We start from the raw sequence: 26164 nt of genomic DNA on the forward strand, positions 1-26164 counted from the left end.
ATTACTTATCGAAAAGGCTGAGTCTGTTGTTGGCTGAAAGCCCGCCACCCTGGAGAAGGTGCTTAAAGGGAGGATGCTGGCTAAACTGCCAGAAATGATGACAAATCCCTCCCACCCCATCAACAAAACACTGGGCAACCTCAAGAGCAGATTCAGCAGCACTCACACAACTCTGATGTCTGAAGGAATGACACAGGAGATGGTACTTGCCCAGTGCCATAACACTGCCATCTGTTCTGTATATATGTAATGTATCAGTCCTTGTCCCTGCACGCATGCACACAAACATATATCTCAGTCTCATTATACATACATACATGTGTGTAAATGAATGTACATACAATATATGTGTTGTACAGATATATTCATCTCATTCACCCACACACACACAAAAATGCAAATATAGATTTACTATTATATATTGATCTCATTCTGTATACATCCGTATATGTTCTTACATACATAGAAATAAATAATCACACACGCACACAAAGATATGGATGCAGTATTTGGGCGTCACCGTGGCGCAGTGGTTAGCACCCCCGCCTCGTCTGTTTCGATCCCCAGTGGGAGTTTCTGTGTGGAGTTTGCAAGGCTTCCCCATGCCTACGTGGGTGTCCTCCAGGCTCTCTGATTTCCCCCCACAGGCCAAAAGCATGCAGAAGGCTAATTGAAAAAATTGCCCAGATGTGTCAGATGTGAATGACAGAGTGAATGGTTGTTTGTCTCTGTATGTGGACATAACAGAGAAACTCCAGCACCCCCTTGACCCTTCATGCAGGATAAGTAGTAGGTAATGAATATACAGGTATGTAGAAATATATGTATGTGTGTAAAAATGTGTATGTATGTATGTGTGTGTGTGTGTGTGTATGTATATATATATATATATATATATATATATATATAAATACACAAATAATGAGAGGTAGCATAATCTAAAGTAAAGCTTGTTATAAGCATCGAATAAAACACATATATATGCATATATGCTGTGTATATATATATATGTATATATATATATCTTCCATGATTATATATATATTATATATTATACATATAATATTATATATATATTATATATATGTGTATGTATATATGTATATGTATATATATATATATATATATATACACACACAGCACATATGCATATATATGTGTTTCATTCGATGCTTATAACAAGCTCTACTTTAGATTATGCTACCTCTAATTATTTGTATATGTATGTTTCTGCTATGAGAAGTTTATTTCACTCAAGGATTGATAAACTCTATCCGTCCGTCTGTCTGTCTGTCTGTCTGTCTGTCTGTCTGTCTGTCTATCTATCTATCTATCTATCTATCTATCTCCATCCATGGGTTCTCTCCCTTCAAGATGTTGCTGAGTTTCAGTTTAGCGTTAACTGATAAAACAAAACATAGGCCAAATATCCCATATGCAACCCTCAATCACAAAAGTAACAAAGTGGAAAAAATAAATAAATAAAAAAATCAACTAAAAGAAAAAAACTATTTAAAATATGAATACTAACTTGATAAAAAGTACATGATGCATTTGCAAATTCCCCTCCCACACAGACACAATACACATGAGATATGAATACCTATTTTTAGGTTTTCATAAGATAATTTTAGCTAATTACAAGGATGAAAGCCCACAAGACAAAACCTTGATATACCAAGGAGACTGACTTTATTTGTATCTTCCATGATAATTAATTGTCATCGTCATCACCAGGATCGCATCAGTGAACAGTGTTATTGCCACCAGCTTCATTGCCTTTCAATGCTTTAAATACATTATTTTTACCCGGGCCAGTAACTACAACTTTAATCTGGTGTGATATTGACAATCTCATTATCAGTTACACATTAATTAGCTTAAATACTGAGGACATTTTTGCGCGACAGTGCTTGAATAGAAAGCCCATTCCTGACTTTACACATCACTGTGTACCACAATAATGCATTGTATCTGACATTATTGTTTGAGCTCCACAGAGGCTGCATGTACATGAGAACTACAGTCTGGAAACAATTCATCTGTCTGACAGCTCACAAGTACACCAGCGGCATTAAATTATGAGCAAAACTAAAATGAAATGTCTGGATGGCGTCCTGTGTGGGTTGAGCAGGAAAAGCTGGGCATCTTACTCCACTGACACGCAGTGTATTTATATCCTTTGTTATGAATCCTGGCAGATCAATCATCTGATTTTATCAGCCAATATTAACCTTTCAAGGAGTCGGTGTATGAATATTGGGATTGGCCACTATGAAAACTTTGAAGACCACTTGTTAACATGTGAAATATGTGATCAGTCTGATTCCTAGATTCAAAGTTGGTAACCAACACTGGCAAATATTAGTTCGATCAGGTTTCATTACGATAATGAGAGTTGATGCTTTATGTAGTTGTTTTTCAGGTCTGCTGCTAACTAACCAATACTTTGACATCTTTCAGAAGCTCAGTGTTAAGGCCCAGGCAACATGGCATTTAATTGATTCTATCATTGAGATTTTGGAGGTTTTAGGTCATGTTTTTGGTTTTAAATTTTAAATAGAATATATTGTCTGCTCACAGCCTTTATGATATCAAATGTGTTTCCAGCACTGAATATATATACAGTATATATCCATGTACACACTCAAAAGATTAACACACAGCATACTGAAAGGCAATATGATGACTTGGTCATAATTCAATCTCATATTCTCATATTTCATTCACAGAAATAAAGCCAATAAAACAATTGTACATTGACCAAGTGTGTGTGTGTGTGTGTATGTGTTTGTCTGTATGTATTGGTCATAATCATATTTCTCAGAATGGCAGTAAATTACTACACAGCTACACAATGATTTATATCAACATGTAGGTGTATATCAGTGTATGTACATATGTACACACACACACACATATATATACACTGCAGACATGCAGTAAACGTTGTGTGTTCTCAGAAATGCAGCCAATTAAAATGATCTTTATCTATCTATATATATATATATATATATGTGTGTGTATGCAAATCCATATATGTAATGGTATATATAAATACACACATATATGTATGTTTGCGTGTGTGTTTGTGTACAAATGTACACACATGTTTATGTATAAACACGCACGCGCGCACACGCACGCACGCACACACACCCACACACACAAAGGTTGTACACATAGATATATGTGTACAGGTGACATATGCGTGTATATATACTGTCAATGCTGGAGAACTCTTTTGGTTAATAAATTCAAAAGTTGAAAATCTGATTCAGATGTCTGGATGAAAAAATCCAAATTATTAAATGCAGCTGGAATTTACATGACATTACGCCGATTCTTTACATGTTCCTTTTGTCTTTTTACATTTAACCAAGTCATAATGACTGTACTCATGAGGAACAAAAACAGCAATGACAACAATACAACAGTCAATTGCTTGATCATTTTACAAGTGTCAAGTATGAGAGGAGGCTGCTGGGTGGTGTTGTTGAAGATTGGTGTGTTCCCACAGAAAAGAGAATGTAAACAATATGATCATTTCACAGGAGAAAAACTTTGAAAATTAAAAAAAAAAAATTAAAAATCACTCCTGAATTCTCTTATATCATACATAGGAATGCAGCAGGATGTGTCATGAGGAGCAGTGGAAACAGCAGTTCAGTGAAAAACAGCAAACAGCGTTCACCTCCACACATTTCAGAGCGCCTTGGCATCTGCTCCGGACAGAAAGCAGGGATGGCGATCATATTGCTTTGCAACACATTCAGTCAGTTAAAATGAAAAGAACAAGTCTGATGCTTGAAAGATAAAAGCACAATCATGTGAAACTGCACTGCTGCAAACAGAAACCTTCACCTCTCTTCAAGCCAAATGACAATCATTGACGTCACGCACAGGTGACCTGGTTGGTCTTAACCGACAGAGAGCAGCACCGATGTGATCTGTGCAATTAACTCCTGGTTAACTCTGCACATCTGTGTCGCCAGAACAAATATATGACTCCGCTGCCACCTAGTGGACTAAAGTCCATCATGCCTCAGTTTAACCGACTTGCATTGGAATGATTTCCAGTTCATCTGATGAGGTCTATTTTCTCTTCCTATCAGAGTGTGAACAATTCTCAGGCCTTCGGGGAAGATGGCTTTTTTTTTCCCATCAACCAATCGCAGCAACAAGAAATTATGATAAACAAGCAGGGTATATTTTCTTTAGCAGCACCAATTAAAAGAGCCTAAAACAAACAAGACGATGGGCCTTAATAGAGTTTGACAAGCTGCCGGGTTCATTAACAGCAGTTGTTTGTCACATTTGCATATGGACCGAGACGCGGCAATGAGTTGAGATATCAAGGCAGCAAACACATGCTGCCCTTTTTGTATATCCCTTAAATTTGGCTGGAGGCCTCCCTGAATTCTTTGTTTTTTGCACTTCTTGACAACCAAATGACAGGATTCTAATTTTGCGTGCATGGTTGGAACTTTAAAACGGGATGTTGTTCAATTATGTCTGATCACTGAAAAAAACCTGACAAACAATCAAATGTTGACAAGTTTATTTTTAGGGTTCTAAAATTTGTAGCCATCAAGAAAACGCGGTGCCCTGGAGTTCACACCCTGTTTCCTGTCAATCATCTACAAATCTTACTATCGTGTCAGTGTTCATTAATTCAGCCCATTTCACTTGCGGACATGCTCTCTGATGGCTTTGTTGCTTTGGCATGTAGATGGTGTGTGAGTGCATTTGGATACAGAAATGCAACATCAACTGAAATCCTGAGAAACAAAGTTGGCAATGGCAGACATAAAGGCAACATAGCAGTAGTGTGTGTGTTTGTGCGAATTATGGCTACTGGATTAATGTTGGATTCTAATCTAAATAAGCTGCTGTTGTAATGGTTACTTTTACTGTTGTGAATAAGCATGCAAGTGTGGGTCTGTGTGTTTGTGTTTGCATGTTTGTGTGTGTGTGTGTGTGTGTGTGTGTGTGTGTGTGTGTGTGTGTGTGTGTGTGTGTGTGTGTGTGTGTGTGTGTAAGACATCATGGGCACAAAGATTTCTTGGCACTCCTGAAGCAGCTGAGGACACACTTTGTTGATAAACAAAAAAATATCCCCAAACAACACACAATAGTGATATATGCCTCAATATGCCTGTTACTGGAAAAAAAAAGTCAAATTAAAAAATTTCTTGACAAACTGCATTTTACAAAGGCATTTGGTATTTTAGACATCAATCAAAACTCAAATAATATCTACTGAAGTTGGCAGATGATATAAAAGTAACAAAATTACAGACTGAATTGTGTTTCCATAATTGTTCTTGTAGCAAAGTATTAGATAGAAATGTAAAAGCATCAAGGGCTGGAGCTCACTATGAGTGATTTTATATTTCAGTGGCTACAATATATTCACAAAAATACATATTGAACAAGTGCTCTCCTAGTCGCATCAGTATATTCCAACAGAATAACAAAAGTGCTTCAGCAATTCGTGAAATGATCTTGCAAAACAAATTAACACAGAAGTGTGTTCAGTGCTTTTCAGTGCTTCTTTTAGTCAATGGAGACAACAGACTGAGATAATGATTCACATCTGTAAAAATAATTGTCTTTAAATCTCCCATGTTTTTTAACATCCAACAACGTTCGCCATAGCAAGTCCTTTCGAGGGTCTCCAAAAGGAAACAGTCATCATTGTAATCGTTCACATCTGCTATCAGTTCTTGTCCCTGTGTTTAGCTCAGCTTGATAGGCCTCGAAAGGTCAGCATGTGTGTATGTGTCCCATACCCTAAACCAGGTCATGTTCTAGTTTTCTTTCCAGTTTCCTCAGTGATCTCTGCAGAATACAGGCTGAACGGTTGTGATACGACTACCAGCATTGGAGAGCCCGTGTTCGTCTGCATGTCCATCACTTGTATTGTCATTCAGCATTTGAGGCAAAATCTGCCCACCGTTTCTGTGAAACTCCTCATCCTCCCCTGTGTGCTTTTCACTATCACAGCCACAGTGACGCCCCTGACGCTGAGGGTCTACAAAGTGTTTATCTGACCTTTGTACCCGCTTCTTGCTGCTGCAGCAGGTAATGTGTGCTTTGTAAATTTTATGTACTGATAGTTGTGTTATCCATGCCTATTGCTACTTCCCGAAAGAAAGTAGGATGGAGAGCGGATCCTGACGGACTCTCGTCTCTGCCCTGATGAGTCTAAAATATCAAAATTCCCCTGGATCTAGGGTCAACGCTTTTTTGGCACAGCTTCTTGTTATGGAGGCCACGTTTGCTTCGGCTATTAGCTCCTGCGGGCTAGCTGTTAATGAGCCACATGCATCTCCTTGCCAGCTTTACTTGGACTTGTTTTAGGGCTAGCTGATGTCTCGGAGCTTTGCTGCTTATTACAGGTGACTCTTCTCAGGGAGGAAGTAGCTAATAGGGCAGGCCTGGAAGTACTGATCCTCATTGGTTATATTATTAGATTATTAAGCATGAAAAAAATCAGCACTTTTTTTTCTCTATTTTCGTATCTAAGACACAAAGCAAGTAAAAAGACTGAGTTTTTCCTGTATGATTTTGTTAAAATCTTGTTTTACTTCCCATGCAGTCCAATATACTGGACAGTTATTTGAGAACAAGAGATGATATTCCATGCCTAAACTGTAATATATAGATAATTGATAGTGGACAGTCTTCAGGTTCCTCAAGTTTTTTTTCCTTTTTATTTGTACCACACCCCTGTATAGAAAATTCACCCCTAACAATTCTTTAAATGCTGTAATATCTCTTCATCCTATGTCTTTTGTAGCAGTGAATAAACTCATTGATAGCATTGTGTGTTTGAAATAATTTAGCATCTTTCAAACGATACCCTCATGGAATGCTGGGGTCAATGAGAACAAGGAAAAAGTTGGGAATAGAGGAATGACAAATGTCCACCACCTTCATCTGGTGTAGAGCTGGAGAGATTCAATAATAAGAGGGGGAGCTGATTAAACATTCACCAAAAGTGCTCTGGTAAAACATCCTCTCACTCCATCTAATGTGCACAAAAGACGCTACATCTATTTCATCATGTTTAAAAAAAAGCAACATATCTATCAGATATATGCCTCTGGCTTAAGTGTAGATGAGGGTGGAGGAAAGTGTTCAGATGTAAGGAGGAGCAGAAGCAATCTCTCCCCTCTTTATGGAGCACCCAGTCATTAATGGACTGGGATAGCGGGGAGGCTAATGTTGGAGTGATGTGGGAGTGGGGGCAGGGGTGGAGGGTAAGTCAGCATGAAAAGCGGGGATGGAAATCAATGTTTCTACTCTTTTATTGGCAACACTACACCTGGTAGTCCAACGCCAGGGAGTGCAAAGTTGTAAAGCCATATTTCAGAGAATCAGACCCAATTCATTGCTTTGACACAATAATTTGGAGGAGATGGCTGACTATCTCTGAAAAACTATCTGTCTCTTAAATGAATGTTGAGAAATAAGAGTTTGGGTTATGTTTTCTGTTATATCTCCGTTTTGGATACGGCTGCTGTGCAGCAGCGGTCAAATACTTTGAGGAATCTTCCACCAAAGTAAGTCAGAGAACTGTGTGACTGAATATAGTTGAAGTTTGAAGTCGACACAGATAGAAGTAGGTCTGTCCCAGTCTGAAAAACAAATATTTGTCTTGACTATTTAGCTCTCTTTAATTAAATGCTTTTATTGTACCAACCATAGTAGAACCTTCTCAATCATATGAACTTGCGAGTTTCTTGTTGACATTTATGTGGTTCCTAGAAAATGCCGAGATATTTTGCTATTTTTGTTTCTGTCTTTTTTTGTATAATATTTAAAAAATCTCCCTCAAACTTTCAAGTTATGTACCGCTGAATTCCGAGTAATTCCTTTACGAACATCATCCATACGAACATCAATTCATTGCAAATGTTTTGGATAATTTAATGCAGAACTCTAGCCTATGTGTGTCTGACTTTTCAATTTCTATTCTTTCCAGTCGTGCCAGGGATTTTGCCAATTCTTAAGAGAAAAATATAAATTAATTTATCGTTTAGCTTTTTTTTATCCCTTAGGGAGCAACAGCAGAGTTGGGGAATCATAGAAAGACCCCTGTATCTTACAGTCGAACAGAGGACAAAGACCCCCTGTTCAGTAGCCTCTCCTCTATCACCCATGTTCCATGTTGTAATCCTTTGCGATGTCATCTGAGACGTTCAGAAAATCTGTCGTCTTTTATTCCCTCAGTTGAGTTTTCTTTAATCCCACTGGCAAAACCAACGTTTTAAAATAAGACTCTTCCTTTCAATTTCTTTCAGGCGAACAAGAAAAGACCCCACCCCCACCCGTTTCGTATCCCTCCAATGCTCTTCAAGCAGCTATCTTTAGACCGGTCCCGCCACCTACTCCTGCTCTTGCATAGATGTATCTGGAGATAGCTCACCCTACGATTCCTCATAATCTAAGTGGCAAAGTCTGATGGCAGAGCTTTGAATCCTCTCCTTGAATTTTTCAGATTTTTTCACGTCCCTTTACTGCATTCATCACCACCTGAGGCTCCTCTGTTTCCAGACGGTTCCGTAGTGACCTGTTCTCATTTCAGTCTTACCACTCCCCTGTTGCCCGTTATTTGGAACCTCAGTCTGGATCTGCTCTTTATTTCCGTCCGGTGTGTCTCTACTGCCTCTCTGAGTCTTTTGTCTGTTGTTCTGATCGTCACATGTCGTCACCAGCATGGCAGCTCTCCTCTCCGTGAATAATAAGGACAGGAAAGAAGAAGGCATCCTGGTAGGATGGAGGACGGTCCCTCCCACCTTCCCTCCCACCTTCCCTTCCTTCGCTCACTCCTCCACCACCTTGCTGCGCCTCCTCATCCCTTTCTCTCTCTCTATCTTCTGTTGTCCTCTCCTCCTGCTCCTCTTCTTCATCATCATCTTCACCTTCTAGCACCCCTCTGGTCTCCTCGTTGTCCTGTCTTGAACCTAACCCGAGGAATCCGACACCACCGCCTCCGCTCCCTCCTCCGCCACTGCCTCCTCCACTTACGCTTCCTCCTCCATCTTCCCTGCTTCCTCCGAGCCCCCCTCCCATGCTTCGAGAGTGAAACAGGCTGTTCTGGCGCCCTCCTCCTAGTCTTCCTAAGGAGAACCCACTTCGGCTGAGCACAAGTCTTCCTCCTATGCCCCCGCCCCCTTGACCCGCCGCCCGGATCCCTGCCACGGTAGCATTCAGGAGGGCTGCGGTCCCCATGGGGGCCCTCAGCCTGGAGGGCAGACTGGAACTTGACGTGGTCCTTCTGCATCGAGGGCAGCTCTGGAGGAGGTAAGCCGAGTTGAAGACCATGGGCAGGGTGAGAGGAGGTCGGGTGCCCTCCTGAATGGGGGTGGTGCCTGGAGGCCCGGAGAGGGGAGTGGAAGCAGTGGGGTTTGTCCCCCCGCTCGTGTCCAAGTCCATGAGGAGAGCCTCGGAATAACTTGGGACCATCTGTTGGTTGCAGCGGATGTGCCACTCCAATTCCGTCATGTCCACCGTGTTGACCCGAGAGATGGCCCTGTAGCTTGACCCGTTCAGACCGATTCCAATCCCAATTCCTCCTGGGTGAATTCCATTCTCAGTCACTCCTTCATTCCCGTCCCCTCTTCCTCCAACTGGCAAGCCGCCACCGCAGCCGCCTCCCACGCCTGGATCCTCATCCTCCCCAAATAACTTCTCCACGTGGTAGTGGACATACGCCGTGCGGTATTCGGACACTACTCGCAGCGGCCATGACAGCAAAAAAGCAGAGGCCAGCCAGAAGACCCGGTGTCGAGAGAACCACGGCTGATGGGCTGGATCAGGGAAAGCCAGGATGTGTTCACGGAAATCCACGTTCTTCAGGTGCATTCCCTCCCTGGCCTCCATGTAGTCATCGAGCCCCTCGTTTTCCCCGAAGAAGCGCGCTCGCTTGGTAATTAAGAAAATGAAAATGATTTACATTACAATTATTGCCACAAATCAATGCCTTCTTAAATTATTCAAATATATGTACAGGTAGAGTATGAATATGTAAAAAAACACAGCTTACCTGAGTGAGGTATGCAGCTTCAGCACGTGCACTGGAGAAGCTGAAGACCATACAAAAAGTTTATACTTATTTTACCTTCAAAAATGGTAAATTTAATATTCTTCACTGCCGCACTTCATAAGGTCAACAGTAAGTGTCAATTCTGTAAATAAATCTCTTTTTTTTGTGAGACACCAGTTTATAAACCCAGACCGGTACCTTGTATTGCTGTGGTATTTTCATGCTTTATTTTTCTCTATATAGAACTTGAGTTTTCCCAATTTGAGTGCAACAGTGAAGTGTCTGATTATCACCCTGTGAAACAGCACTATAATAGAGAAATTTCTAATTTGAGGTGCGGTAAATGCATCAACAGCCGAACCTAAAACACTTGGTGAAACGGAGGCGAACAGCCGGGTGTAGCTGCAGGTCCAACAGCTCTTTGGACACGTCTTTGACGCCATAGCGGGCGTAGTCAAACTCTGAGCTGGAGGCATGGGTGTTTACTCGCTCATGGTAGACCTGAGGAGGGAGGGGGAACGGAAATATGTGATGAAGGAAGGAGAACAGATGTGGGCTTTGAGAAAGGAAGGGAAATTTGCAATAGACATATATTTTAGTATCATCATAGGATACTTAAAAATAAGGTAATTTTTTCGTATTGTGCACAGATTCGCTTATCAGTAAAAAAATTGAACCCTGAGGTTTCACAGTTTGGCTGATAATTCAAAGCTAACAGTATGTGTTGATGAAGTCGCCCTCACCTGCGTAGTTGTGTATGCATCTCCGTTGCGGTACCTGGTCACCTGTCGAGTCCTTCTCACATAGTGATAACTGATGGCCTTCCACCAAATGCAGGGTGTGGCCTGCTGAAGCCTGTGCACGCGCTCATATACTTCCTGTGCCAATTCATGAAAAAATAATCACATCAAATCACTGCCGCAGTTCAATCCTGCTATAAAGACTGTAGGTGGCTTGGAAATATATTCACCGTCACCAGTCTCACAAAGACCGAGATGCAAGTAAACTCTATAAAATGTTTTTGAGCTGTGCTGTGGGACACACAGAGGGAAAGCCCATGTTCTGTAAGACCTATTTTGTGTCATTCAAAATACAGATATGAATATCATCTCTCATGTAAGTGTTACACTAGTTATAGCTCAACATCGATAAAATATTTTTCAGTGATGTTGCACAAAAGGTTTTTCTCATTGAATTTTGATTTACGGACTCAATTACTGCAGTGAATCTTTGAGTGAACCTTTAAATGACCAGGGAACAATGTCCACAAGTGAACACAGTGCACCAATTTTGTATGAATACACTGACCTCCTGTTATCACACTTACTGCAAGTACTCACTGGTTTGGGATGGTGCTGTTTATTGTTGCCTGATAAAACCACATTGAGATCTCAATCGTGTTGTATGAATAAATGATCAAAAAGTTTTCCTTTTAGGATATGCTTGGAAAATCAAATTATCAAAATATACTGCAAGGTGTTTACCATTCATGTACTATCATATTGTGGCATTACAGATGTTATAATATCCCATTGTGGTGATCTTGTGGTGATCTTTAGCTAATTTGTTTTCAACTGTTGCCCAACTCAAATCAATAGATTACAGTTGCATTATAACAGGTTACTTAAAGATGAAAAAAAATTATCTAATATTTAATTTAATGCATTTAATGCAATCTTTTTTTTTTATTTCACTGGGAAATTTGATGACAGATTAATACCTGAAACTCCGCATGAGCCAACATGGCTGTCTTTGAGAAGCAGTGCCAGCACTCCACCAGATAAACCACGTAGAGCATGGCCAGGAAGGCCAGAGGGATGTAGACGTAACCGCTGGAGCAGGGGCTCTCCATGTGCAGGATGTCGTTGTAGTAGGCAGCAGAGGTGGCATCATCGTCAGTATCCAGGTGTATGGAGGAGGAACCCAGGACGGGCACGCGGCAGAGGGCGCACCAGATGAGCGTGGCGAAGCAGCCATACATGAGGAGGGTCAGCAGGAGGCACTTCCAGTGTGACTCCCTACACAGAGAGGATGCCAGGGACTGCTGGATTGGCCGTTGCTATAGAAACACATGAGAAATATGGACATGTTCATGTGTTACTACCTTTACATTACGTATATCAAGGCTCAAAGCGGCTGAGCCTTTTTTTCCTTTTTTTATATTAAACGCACTTTTAATCTATAAATATCCACACCGCGAGATACCAAGAAACAGTGAGATTAGATCCCTTAGCAGACAGTCATATTAAAACCTCATATGACTGTAACATACATAAAACATATTGGCCAAGTTATTTTAAATGCTATTCTCATAATTTAATTCCAAAACAAAAAGCTGATATGCGATATCCTGACTCATAGCTGAAAGAACAGCAGGTCTTCCCAGCATTTTCCGCTCACACTACCCGTTTCTTTTCATTTCCTTTCTTTTCTATCCTTTTCTTTTCATCTCAATATTTATTGCATAACATCTCTTTGCTATCATACCCCTACACTCTAATTAAGCATGAGTTCTGAACAGACAAAAACAGGATAGAGACAGCCAAGGCCCTGTTATGCCTGACAGCAAAATTTCTCACACAAAAAAACATGAATACATGATTATAATGATTTAGATATGGCAACAAACAACACAAATGAACATATTTCTACTGTTTAGCTTTTTGTGTTGGCTTATCTCCCTGCCTTCCATAAATCACCATGCAAGTCCATTTTCTCTTGGATGAGAGCAGTGACCGTTTCCATAACACACAAGATATTTATCTTTGTTTTGTATTAAGGGTCTGGGCAGAAACCACAGCACTGTCAAAGTTTTGTGGTGTATTAGATGTTAGATCCTTAATAAATGCCATCCGATTTCCTAGGAGGGGTTCCTTGGATGATTATACCGCCTCTTTCATTCACTTTCTGTCTTTCAAACTCCAACCAGGAGTTATACTGTAGGTCTAACAGCAGGAACGATGAGAGGTTATTTCCTCCAAGGATCGTACAAAGCACTGGGTACACAACTGTTTTCTTCTGCTTAATCTGTTGGCCAATGGAAAGGGGTTAATGAGTATCCTGACATACACTTACTTTAGTTCAGAGGTTTTAAATAACGCTTTATGACAGATTCTAACTTTCAATAGCACTGCCGCTGCTCTACACTACACCAGACTACATAATAGTCAGCCACTCAACACAAAAACTACATTAGAAGGATCTAGGTATCATTGTTGAAATCTTCATGGCAACTGGACTTGAATTTCTTCACTTTAAGATGTTTCACCCCTCATCCGAGAGGGTTCTTCAGTTCTGAAGAAGAGGAGTGAAACCTTCACAGACGATCTGGGTATCTTGTGCTTTAACGCAACGCATCTGTTTGATTTTGTGCTACATACAATTCAAAATAAAAGTCCACTTTAATTTATTACAAAATAATCTTTCATTTTTGTTTTCATTGATATGTCGCATATAAAGCTAAGCAAGCTTCTAGCGACAAATATCTTTGCTTTGGCATAGTTCAAGGATCTAGATGCCAAACTGGCAACAATTAAATCTCAAAGGTTGTAACATTGTATGAAAATAATCTGTGTTTTTGACAGCTGCTGGAGCCAGTTAATTATCATCTTACTAAACCATCTCAGCTCAAGTGTTTGTCATTTGCACAGATTGCTACATACAGTATTACAAAACAAGACAACTCTAAGAATAAAATTCAACAGCGTTAACTTCAGCCACCAATTGATACACGATTAACTCTTAAAATACATAAACTATCCATCTTGCAAATTTGGTATGAAGTGCTACAACCAGTTCTTCTGTTACACATAAATCTCCATATAAAATCCCCTACAACTAAAGGGATCAACAGATTCCAGATTTAAATATGTCATCTATCATGTACAGTGAGTGTATGTCATCTAAAAATTTCTCACTTTGTTTGCAACAAAATTAAACTAATAGTAAGAACATATCTTAAAAGGATATATGTATATAAAATGAAACTTTAATACTTTGTGTCTGCATATCGATAAATGTTGCAACATGAAACATCACAAACTGACAACAACATGGTCATGGCTTATCTGTGTATCCAACAGATAAAGAATAAATAAAGACAAGGCGCAAGGACGTAAAGGGCCACCCCTTCATTATTTATGTTGTTATTACATGTTATGATCAGTTCTGTAGATGATAAGCTGCTTCATTGTAGATCAGGGCCACCGTGAAAGTTACGTCGGGTTTCTCTCCTTACTTAACTACTAGTCCTGCTTCATGATGCCAGCCCCTGATCTCCTCTGACAGGGGAGATTCCACGGTGCCTTCACTGGCTCTGTAGCGACAATGCTGACCTCAGGAAGAGGAATAGATGAATGAGCTGTAGATGGACAAATATGAATGTCTTCTCTGGGTTTACTAACACTTGAACAGATACATTCATATTATTCTACTTCTTTTCTTATAATTGCCAACTGATAACTTGGTGGTTTCTATAAAATTTCCTGACAACTTTTATTTTCTTGGTTTCTTGCTGTTGTTATTGTAATATGTTTTTCCTTATTTCCCATTATTTCAGCTGTCATTTTCTGATATTTTCTTACAAATATATCTTGATAAGCAATATTTTTTCTAAAATTTCTCTTAACTTCCGACTGACTGACTTCAAATGGTCATTTCTTACTGATTTCCTTTTCACTTAACAACGGAGTCATTTTGTCTGTGGAAACACTGTGATTGATGAATTTAGCTGAGAAATTTAGAAAATGGAACACAAAGAAAAAAAATTCTATCAAAGTTTACAATGAATGGACAAACAGTTAATTAGCATAATACATTCATTATCTATACCGTTTATCCTGCTGTCAGGGTTGTGGCAGGAATCTATCTCAGCTATCATTGTGTGAGAGAAGGGGTTTATTCCCGGCCTATCACCAATCGATCACAGGGCCACATATGGAGACATACAACCATTCACCCTCTTATTCACACGTCTCATAGAGATATGCAACCATTGCCTCTCTCATTCAAATGTTAATAATTTTGTGTCTCCAATGAACCTATGGCATGTTTCTGACCTTTTGGAGGAAACCTGGAGGACATCCCATACATGAGGAGAACATGCAAACTCAACTCAGAAAGCCCCCCTGTCGGAATTGAACCATGAATCCAATTGTGCCCAACTGTTATCCTTAACTTTCAAAATTACTGAAATTCAAGACACAGTATCACATTCAGACAGCCTTGGCTGCGTCATACAAGTCTACTGCTGAAAACCAGAATGTTGAAATAGGATTGAATATTCTGCTACCCTGTTTAGCTTTAGCATAGCCCTGCTGAAAGGCAAAATGACAACAGGTGATGAAAAAAAAAACCTTGACAGCAAAGAAGAAAGAAACCATGTTGAGAATTTAAAATGCAGATGCTATAAACCTGGTGACACAGTGGTGATGATAACAACCTTCCTGTTTGGTAAACAGTGTCAGATTTCAGAAGTGTGTAAGCTGTGGTCTTGACCAGATCTAATGCACTACACCACCCCGTAGTCACCATAGCTAAGTGCTGCATTATTAGACAGACAGACACACACACACACGCGCGCACACACACACACACACACACACACACACACACACACACACACACACACACACACACACACACACACACACACACACACACACACACACACACACACACTGTTAATGCCTCTCTAAGTGCACACAACCTTACTTGCACTGTGAAGACTTCATATTACAAGGCACTCAAACACACATGTCTACCCATGAAAACACATACATTATATACACGGACATGGCGGGTCTAATGTGTGCCCCCCCAGTGCCTCACCATGTCTATCCTCGCAATCACCAACACGCACGTTCTCAGCATTGTAATGCAGCTAGCGGAGACGCTGTGAATAATTTAGATCAGAACGATGATTCTAGACTGTTCGGAGGCTAACTGACTCCAGTCCAAAGTCACTGCTGCCGCAGTTTCACTGTGAGTGTGAGTGAAAGAATGGCTGGGGGTGTGGGGGGACAACAGCAGACTACGAATATATATCTGTGCATTATGTGTGTCTGCATGCTTGAAACTACTGTGGGTTGTTGTACGCCTCATGGCGTACATGACAAAGCAAAAAATGGAAAAATTAAACATCAAAGCGGATGACTGCAGAAAATTATGGGATGACACCAGTGTCCTGCTCTCCCTGCCAAGCCTGCTGCCCATCCTATCAGTGCGTGCCCCCATCCCTGGAGCTACTTTCTATATCTCACTCCTTCATTGTCTTTCCATCCAGCACAATGCAGCCACAATCCTCCATGCCCTAGCATATTTGGCAGGCTAGAGTACACACATACACACACACACACTCTTCCACACTCTACTTTTATTGGTTTGCATGAAGGGCATGTAGTGAAAGGCAAATGGAAGGTCATCTACTCTCCAGCAGCCTGAGCAAACACCACCGAGGGAACCGACACCAGTTAGCAGCTTAGAAAAATACAGAGAAATATTAATGGTACAAATTCAGGTTGTTTTTTTTTCTCCCATTCCTGTCTGCCTTTTTTTCTTATGTAATCATCTTTGTCCTTCCCCGAATCTTCCCTCCCACCTCCTAAGTGTTTACTCTCCACCCCAACCTCAGGCTTTCCTCTGTGCTCACCCCCACGTCTCCTCCACTACATCCTCTCTGAGAGTCTGTCTCTAAGTGGATTGATTGGACTAAAAAGGTAGTGTAAAGAGGGGAGGGGAGGGGCTGGGAGACAGTGCGGGAGACGGGGGGACGGTCATGAACTTTTCATGAATGCAAGTACGAAGGGAGGCAAGATGAGAGAGTGAGGGAGGGTGAGAGACTACAGCGGTAGCAGTGACAGGCTGCACCTCTCTCCTGGGAACTCCACTGCCAAAATCCATCCTTCCCTTCCTCTCCTCCGTTCCGTTTCTTATTTCATCTTGCAGGCTCAAATGCTCCACTGTCCTTTTCTTTTGACTTACTGCAGAAAAATGTTGCCAAAAAAAGAAAATCTCCTTGCTTTTAAAAAGAGGTATAAATGTGTGATTCTGGGTGAAATTTTCCTCAGGTATCGTTTTAGAGCACAAAGAGGACAAGGTGATCCACAAGACAGGGGTGTGTTTGTGCTGCTTTGAAGCAGCAAAGCAGATTCTACCGCAAACCTGAATGTACAGAGACACACCGTAACCTTCTGCCTCCCAACACTGAAGCCGATTCATTGTAAAGAGGCCTCTTCAGAGCCTAAAGAGAGTGGCCATTTTGATGACACCTATCACATTTCCTCATCTAATAAGAAAGCACAGCAGTGTGCAGTGAGAAACTGAATCTGTAAGGGAATGCTAATCGGAAGCAAAGACACGTTGCTGTGAGAGCAGGTAGAAAACGCCCTGGCAGCTGCATTTAAATAGGTTCGACAGAGAAACGTTAGAAGCCTCGGCATGTGTTGGTGTGTCCTGTCAGAAAACCTTATTTAGCGGAGAAAGAACCAATTTACACCGGGAGATAGAGCACAATCAGTATCCACACAGACTGTGTAAAATGAATGAGCCAGTCTGGCCATCGCATTCAAATCCAGAGGCAGACGTGCGGCGTATTTCATCGGGGGAAATCAGCCTTTCAGATGGATCATTAGCTGTGTGCCTTTTCAGTAATATAGCTTTTCATCTCCTAAGCACAAATATGGTAATTAAAAACAGGAATTAATGAATTAAAGTCAAATCATTCACTTGATCAATAATTAAATTTACAAAAATCCAACGTAATTAGTCATTTCATTTAATGGGACAGAGGGTGTTAAATTATCACTAACAAATGGGTAAAAAAAAGAGGTAATGATGCAAAAAAATTTAAAAACAATGACAAAGATTATCATACAAATTGAAATATATTTACATAAAACATATTTGAATACTGAGAAATAAGTTGAACTTAAGAATGTTGATTTCAATAGCCTATTTAAAAGACTGTTACCTTTCCCATTTCAATTCCCCCTAGGCTTTTGACAATCCTATTAGCTAAATGATTTTCTAAATGTATTCATTTGGCCTTTAGGGGAAAAACTCTGAGCCCTGCGTTTCAAAAAACAAAGTTAAGCAAAGAAAATGAACAATGAGAGGTAACATTCTGTGATAAATCTGACAATAATATCACAGGTGCAAATTTCTGTCTATGTTTGAGCAAAGGTAAACTCACAAGCCAGGGCCTGTTGGTTTTATTGTGTTTTTGTGTCTGTATTTGGATCGGATGTCAGTACTCCAGAGTAAAGTTTGAGCCAAGGCATGGAGGGGTGGCCTGTCTGCTGCAGGCGATGTGTTAACATAGCACAGCAACGTTTTATTTTCAGTTTGAATTACAGCAAACCCTGTACTACAACCGGCTCTGAAAGGCCCTCAGTCGTGTAGATTCTCTCCACTTTGGCTTGGACAACCCTCATCCCACTAGCAAACATCCAATTTTCTGAGGAGGCCAGAAATTTGATTTTTTTTCTGTTTCCAGCTCCTGATGTGGGGAGGGCTCAGGGATGTTTGTGGTCAGAGGTAAGACAGGAAATTATTTTAAAGGTAAGAATGATAGCAGATTGCGTGGAACAAAGTCAACTCGTCAACTCGGGTAGATTTCAGTGGAACCACCTACCTCCTTCAAACACATGTATTTATTTTGTTCAAATAATGACTAAGGCATGGTTTTGAGAAACTGCATACATTTTGTTGTGTCATGATCCTGGAACAGTAAATGCTGCATAAGTCAACTGCTGGCCCTCGGGTCAGGCAGCTCAGTGTCCTTGATATTATAAAGAGAATAATTCTACTCAGCCTTGCGTGAAAATGCCTGCCGCAGTTTGGAATCAGCACCTATGAGAACCCTACGACAGTGTACTTGGACGGGGCACTTGTCACGTTAACGACTTGGATTCCGTGTTGGATTTGCACAAGCATGCATCATTTCCACATACTGCTGAGCACAAAATTATGTTTACACAATTTCTCTGTTTGATATGATTAGTTGTCTCGATAAGGAATAATCCTTCACATCCACAGTAATTGGAAAAAGACTACTGAACAAACAGCATAAACTATGACCATGTTTCTTTCTAACGTTGAAAGAATTATGCCATTCGTGAATCTAAAAATACCCGAGTGAATGCCATTTATATGAATTGAATTACTGTAATACTGTTGAAGAAGAAACACTTTTGAACCAACATGTCATGGTTTGATAAGCATTCTGGGAATAGGTAAGCAGAAGATTGTGCGAGTTAGGGTCAGGTGTTGGCAAGGAAAACATTTCTATCCGAAAAGTATTCATCACAGCAAACATATCACAATTAGCATAAGCACCACAAATGATGAACACACTAACAAACAATTTAAACACAAAGATGATGCATTGAGGCAATGAGAATAATGAGAAGATGGAATTCATGAGTGGATGTGTCCATATTCAAGCAGGTTAAACCGAGGGCTCTATGTTTTCCAGGTGTAAATACAGGTCTTTAGACAGGTTGTTACAGCACAGTGTGGCTCTTGTTGGACAATTTCTTGTCTCACCACCTGCTCTTGCAGAGCAGCAGGATGTCTGTTCGGGCACCTGGATCTCTGCCGTTTCCCACTCTGAGTACAATATCTCTGCTATTTTGGTGGTGGGCAACACATGACAGTGCACATGAGACCTATCCAAATGATGGATGGGTGGATGGCTGTCCTATACAGGCTATTTCATCCCGCTTCTATTAATAATTAACTACACTAAGTGAATGCAACCCTCTGTATCAGTTAGAGTTAACTACAAATGGAATGCAATTAAAACACATGTCAGTTTATTCCTTCGTAAAACAATTTGGCTATAGGAACCATACTGGCACTTCTTCAGGGAATGAAAAAGTGACCATAAGCTGCATCTATCAGACTATATGATCAGACATTTAGCTCTGTCCCTTCCTCTATAACTTACAGGAGGCTGTATCTGACTCTATTTACATGTAGAACACGTATAAAAGGCCTGTGTGTGGTTGGAAGTCTGAAAACATAGTAAAGGGTTTTTTTTTTGTCTGTGATGATATACAGTATAACAGACCACCCTGTAGTATATCATCCGGCGATCTTATATGTGAAATCTATCAATGAATGATTTGATAGGACATAAGGTGATTCAAGAGTGTGATATTGAAATAAACCATCTATTCACTCTGACATGGCTGGACCTTAATAATCAACCTCAATGGTAAACCTTCATTCATGCGAGTTGTCTTTTTATGAAGGAGCATGAATGGTTTGATTGTCCAAACCGAAGTCAAACACAGCTTTACTTGCTCTTTATGTATTATTTGAACTCTGCATTTTTAGTCAGAAATACATGGGGGAAAAAAGGCCGAACCCTCCTTAAAATGTGCGTTAAACTAGGATCTGGACTGTGAAAACGGCACCATGAAAAAAATAGATATACCCCTTATTGTGATGAAAACCTACTTGGAGGAGTGGAGGCTAAAGAAAACTTATGGAGAGTTTTGCTGTTTTATTTTTCACCATGAGGCTGTTATGAAGACAATAATCAAACAGATTTGGTTTGAGGACGGTTTTCGATCAGATCTCTTGGCTCTTGGTGACTGGAGTGCTATTTGGACTCCTCTAATTGTGAAGGACTTCCTGGTGAGTATGTTAAAAACGAAGCACTTGGTGAGTACCGGCTGTGCTGGAGGGCGCCTATTGCCTTTTTGCTTGGTGCGATCTTCAAATGCCACACTGGGTACTCCACACTGCAGTTGCAATTCCAGAATTTGTTTTTTCAAAGGCCGATTTTTCACTAAGGCTGACTTGTACAGTGTGAGAAAATTTTGTTAATTCACTTATTTCATGCCTCTACAGAAACTGCATTAGATGTGCAACAGCCAATCAAAGTCTCTGAACTCATTATAATCTGATCTCTGAGTATTTGTTACATGGTGCTGTCACGGTGAATCTTCTATTCTCAGAAGATTTTTAGATGCAGGAAAAAGATGTATTCCTTTCAATTGTGCCTTGGTGTTACACTTGAGTTTTACAGTTAGATTTGTCAGTGTTCGAGATTTTCTGCTTGGAATGCAAATAATGCAACAATGTTTCCATACATCTATTCAAAAAAAGATTCTGTTTGTGCTGTAACGTGTGTGTAATAAATGTATTTTCTTCTCTCCCGTTCAATAACTATATATTGAGAGATGTTCCAGGTAGGAATTTAGCAAATCTGTGTTGTTGCGGTAGTTGTTTCATGGAACAAAACATAATGAAAATGTGTTTTCGCTGCAGCATCACCAGCCTCCGCTGTTCTCATTGTCATCAGAGGTTGTTGGAATCTGTCATTATGTCAGCCTGAGTTGATGAAATGGGCTGGTCCTCAATGTAAAGTTCTGAATCACTCTTTGTGTTTATCTTACTAAGGCTTATTTTGGGCTGAGCCCACAGCTACAAATCTACACTACAAGCATTTTAACTGCAGCCAGATGATGAGATAACCACGAAATTCTCTGTGAATTTCGAAGAAGACACTGCAGTGGAGGATATTATCCTGGCTACATGATGAGACATTAACCATTTACAACAAGAAAAATGTCAGAAATATAGGCAATGATATGCTTTTTAATAATTTAGACATAGTTGGCACATACTGTAGAAGTAATTGCCACCGAAATTGTACAACAGTTGCATCCAGAATTTGTTAACAGATGTGTTTGCTCATGATGGGGAAAGGAGACTTAATCCTGACTGCTCTCCTTAGACCTGCTCTGCTGTTAGTGGATCACTAGAGAGGTGTATTGATCCCACATCTGACCAGGGCCATGGTAAGGTTTAAGTAACATCTTGATTTAAGTGCTGGTGTGTGTATGTGTATGTGTGTGTGTGTGTGTGTGTGTGTGTGTGTGTGTGTGTGTGTGTTTCACACTAAGGTCTTTCTCTATTCCAGCAATTCAAGACTTTTCACGGTTTGTTTGTTTGTTTGTTTGTTTGTTTGTTTTTTTGTTTTTTTGTATTTCAAAAACAACACAATCTTCTCATTTCATTAACAGCTAGAAAGGAGTAAAACACATTTTTCACACATACCTTTGACAAATCTCTAAATGTATAACACGGTCTTAGGTATGTTATCCTGCCTCAAAAATGAAATACATGTAACTCTTTCCAATAAGCCCTAATTACTGATAGTTAATTAGAAAAGCCTGCATTTCTGCATAGGTCAGATACAGTCTGACACATGCCTCATTGTGTTAATGTGCTTTAATAGAAAGCATCTTTCTCTCCCTCTGTGCCTCTGCTGCAACTGATTCAGCTGGTTAGGTGTGACTGAAGCTGCTATAATTAGCCTGCCTAGCATGTGGGTGGCAAATGAAGAGATGTTTAGACAGTGTGTTGATGATGGCGACAGTACACATTCAAAAGTGATGTGTCACTTTAACGTGATCCCCAGTGTTTGTTTGGATATTAAATTTCAATTAGCTATTTATATGCAGCCACAATAGGAAAAAAAAACATGAATGCTTGGTTGATTAAATGCCCCATGACCTTAGGAATATTAAAACACAACATCTCTATGACATGTTAAAGATTTTGCTAAAACAGTATAACATCTGTTTTATTTGAATATTGAGTTTTAAAGCATAAGTCAAGAACTACTTTAGAAAATAGGCATAATGATGTCGAAGGGAGGAAGATAGGACATCAATATCAGTACATATTGGCTGGTGAAAATTCTACACATCCACTTCTTATCTGGAAATGGCAGATAAGTCAATTATTTCAACATTTCCTGCTGTAATTCCAATTTCTAGGTGTTGATTTTTGGCTGAGTGTAGGTTGTGGTGGCAAAATCAGGATGTGATGGCAACTGGTGTTTTAACCAATGTAAAATGTTTTTTTTTTACTCCTACTCGAGAATTTTCTCCAAATATCCTTAATCAATTCAGTGGCAACTGCAATACAGTGGGTGTGCAATAATGGATGGCTTTTTAACACAAATCATTCGATCCATGTTCATTACTGTATATAGATTATATATTCCAGGAGTAGGTTTTGATTAGTTACAGTATTGATGTCAACTTCCACACATAATTATGAGGTATTTCTCATCCCTGTTCTTTAAATTCTCGCCTTTTCTTCATGTTATAGCCTTCATCTCTCTTGGATGACACTGTTTGTGCAGGCTGTTGTTTGGCTGATTCTTTCATTGTAATTGAACCATTTATGGCTAAAAAATGAGAATTTGCTGGATTATGTGCAGCAGACCGCTACTGCTAATGGAATTATTGGGGAGCCATTTTTATGTAAGAATACAGCATGAAAGAATTGTGAGTGCGACTTCAATATCAATCACACAGCTCTATTTCATTAGTGATCATGCTACGTTGGCTAGTTAGTGAAACTAAGTGAGACAGGAGTGCTGGAGAGAGGGACGGGGAGAGATGAGGTAAGAGACGAGGCTGTACAGGCAATTCCGTGACAGGCAAATATAAAAGGAGTAAGGAGACAGAGATGAGAGGATAAGGGAGGGTAAGGGTGGTAGAAAACAGACGCAGACTGAATTCATTGCATGTTCTACACGTCTGCAGACAGGGGAGAAAGACAAAATTCAGAGGAGACCATCGTTCGACATGCTTTGCATTTTCACACAGTGTATGCCAAGGGATTTAAATAAGTGTTTGCTGTAAAGGCTGGTTGACATGAAGAAAATACATTTCAACAATGATATTCAGAGGCCTCTTTTCCACATGGGGAGAATTCTTTAGTACAGGAACATCCCAGGAGATCAGCAGTTTACGAAATACCCAGAGCAGCCCGGCTGGCACCTACAACCGCTAGACAAGTCGTTTCAGTCACCTTTCTATGCCGGTCTGATACTTCATTTGGTTTACAGTGGGCCCTCTTGACAGTGTCTACATGCCAAAAACAGTTGCTGCTGCTAGTTGCTGCCATGTGATTTTTGTGTTCACAAGCAGACTTTCTGGTGTACCTAATAAAGCGGCCAGTGTATGTGTATCATCTTCTTTTTAGTAATGCAGTACCTAATAAATGCACCGACTGCCTCCACAGTTCAATAATTCAGGTAAATTTCAAATATACATTTAAAAGAACCCTGGCAAAGATTCTACAGATATTTTCATATATATATCATATGCAGATTCATGTCTGGCATTTTTGTCATCATTTTTTGGTACCTAACTTGTAAAATTGAATGAAGTGAAGATCTTCAGAGATGTTGCCAATGTACTAAGTGGGGGAAAAAAAACTCACAGTGCGTGTCTTCTTAGCACATATTAAAGAATGATTAGTTTTTAAATTAGTTATGCAGCAGACAGAATCAATCATTGCCAGGTTCCCGTCTAAATGTACTGTTTCCAGATAGTCCTGTTCTTCCTTGGATACTTAAGAGTAGTTAATATTTAAGGGATGGATGAAACCATTCACGTTACAATGTGTGTGTCGGGTGGGTGGGGGGGCCCTACTGATCATGTTACTTGTGTCATCTGCAGTAAGTACGTCAACAATACTCCATGAGACCCCTTCACCTCCATGTAGCTTGTGTGACCCTCTGAATGAGGGGTGGTGTGCCCACCAAAGTCAAACCACACCTGGTGTCTTGGACAATGGGTGCTATTTGTCAGTGATCCCCTATAATACAGCCTCTGAGTTTGCACAGCAGCCTGTCAAATGCGAAAGGTGCTGATGAAACATCCTGGGGGCTGTTCGCTTTGGCTTCGTGATCTCTCCTTTCCTTATTGGATGGATAGTGCTCAGACAGATAACAGTGCTGTCAATCTACAGCTTCCTGCAGGTATGGGCTGTCACTGGTGTGTGTCCAGGTCCGGAGTTGGGTTCACTGTGGGCTGATGCTGTTAATTTGTGTGTGTGTAACTGAAGAGCTGGCTAAAAGAGCTGGCTGCTGTGGGGAAGCGTTTATAACAGCAGGTGGAAATCTTGGAAATCATAATCCAGCTGATACATCGAGTCATGGGTCTGTTCACCATAGAAAGTTATGGCATTTTCTCCGGAGGGATATTCCCTTTTGAGCATTCAAAACCACGGAAAGATGAAATGAGCACATTGTCATTTAGTGGCTATTATTGCTGAAAAGATAATCAGCAGGGTGAGGTAACTCCCCCTTCTCCGTTTACAGTGTCAGGAATTGTGGGTGTGTGACAGCAAGCGTGATGTCATCCTGTGGAGGGTTTCAGCGGGTACCTGACTTCCCCCGCGGCTGTGAACTAAACAAACACCCCCCGCCGTGCACGTTTTCCGGCTCGACATCAACGCCGTGATTTTGCCTCCCTAACTACCCCAACCCCACCCCCGGCCCGTTTACCGTCGAAGCCAAGGTCCCCGCCGCTTGTCCTTGATGCACCGTCGGGATGCGGCTCACCGGCTCAGGTGAAGCAACCCGCGCGGAGAGAACCGGAGAAGCCTGGCAAGTTTCCGATGGAGTCTTGGACTGTGACGGGAATGTGTGGAGAGATGGAAACGTCCTTACCTGCTCTCGTCCTGACCCTTCCTCCAAAATGGGCTCTTCTGCGGTGGCCGTCTCCTCCTCCGTCTGCATCTTCCCTCTCGCCGCTCCTTCCCGCCTTAGAACCGGCCACAGGCTGCTCCCACCCCGGTCACGTCCGAAGGCTGGGACCTCCCCGGCGGAGCAGCGAGCTCGGTCACCCCATCCGCCGCAGGTCGGTATCCAGTTTCACGATGGCGGCGCCTGCGGCAAACAAGCATCATCCGGTCCCGGTCCGGTGATGCCGAACTTGGCTCCGTTCTGCCGCCTACGGCGCTCAGGGCTCCTCCATCGCCCGCCGGACCGAAGACACGACTAACGCGTCCGGAGTCACGCAAGGCAGGAAAAAAGAAAAAAGAAAAGAAAAAGAGGCTGCCGCCGAGCGAACCGTCTCCTCCGCCGCCGGTCGTGCGTCGCCGGGACCGAGCGTGGGGGAGCGCGCGTACGCGTGCGCGGCGCGTGACCGACAGCACCAGCGAGCCAACCGGAGCGGAGGAGGTCCAGTTAGCCGCCGAGGCTCGCGGGGGTGAAACAAAGATGATGGAGCCGCGTCATCGGCCTGCTCTCCGCGCCGAGCCGCACCGAGTCTCACCGAGTCTCGC

General features: G+C 41.2%; 1 protein-coding gene across 1 annotated transcript; it reads right to left on the reverse strand.

The window, feature by feature from the left end:
- Nucleotides 1-1589: 1589 nt before the first annotated feature.
- Nucleotides 1590-26098, reverse strand: LOC147223691 (transmembrane protein 151A). The gene is made up of 6 exons (XM_086166103.1): nt 25548-26098; nt 11778-12116; nt 10801-10935; nt 10419-10558; nt 10058-10097; nt 1590-9936 (listed from the first exon to the last, which is right to left on the reverse strand). Exons 1-6 carry the CDS (start codon nt 25614-25616, stop codon nt 8710-8712), a joined length of 1950 nt encoding a protein of 649 aa, XP_086022229.1. The 5' UTR covers nt 25617-26098; the 3' UTR covers nt 1590-8709.
- Nucleotides 26099-26164: the final 66 nt, after the last annotated feature.

The sequence above is a fragment of the Fistularia commersonii genome, chromosome 19 (assembly GCF_037954325.1).
Source record: "Fistularia commersonii isolate RoL2024-O1a breed Wild chromosome 19, RoL_Fcom_v1.0, whole genome shotgun sequence".
Taxonomy (NCBI): Eukaryota; Metazoa; Chordata; class Actinopteri; order Syngnathiformes; family Fistulariidae; genus Fistularia; species Fistularia commersonii.

Excerpts from the sequence above, each read along its gene's own strand:
- LOC147223691 (XM_086166103.1), bottom strand. The coding sequence starts at position 25,616 with ATGCAGACGGAGGAGGAGACGGCCACCGCAGAAGAGCCCATTTTGGAG. Across the intron at positions 10,559-10,800 it reads ATGCATACACAACTACGCAG|GTCTACCATGAGCGAGTAAA; the intron begins GTGAGGGCGACT and ends CTCCCTCCTCAG. Across the intron at positions 9,937-10,057 it reads AAGCTGCATACCTCACTCAG|CGAGCGCGCTTCTTCGGGGA; the intron begins GTAAGCTGTGTT and ends TTAATTACCAAG.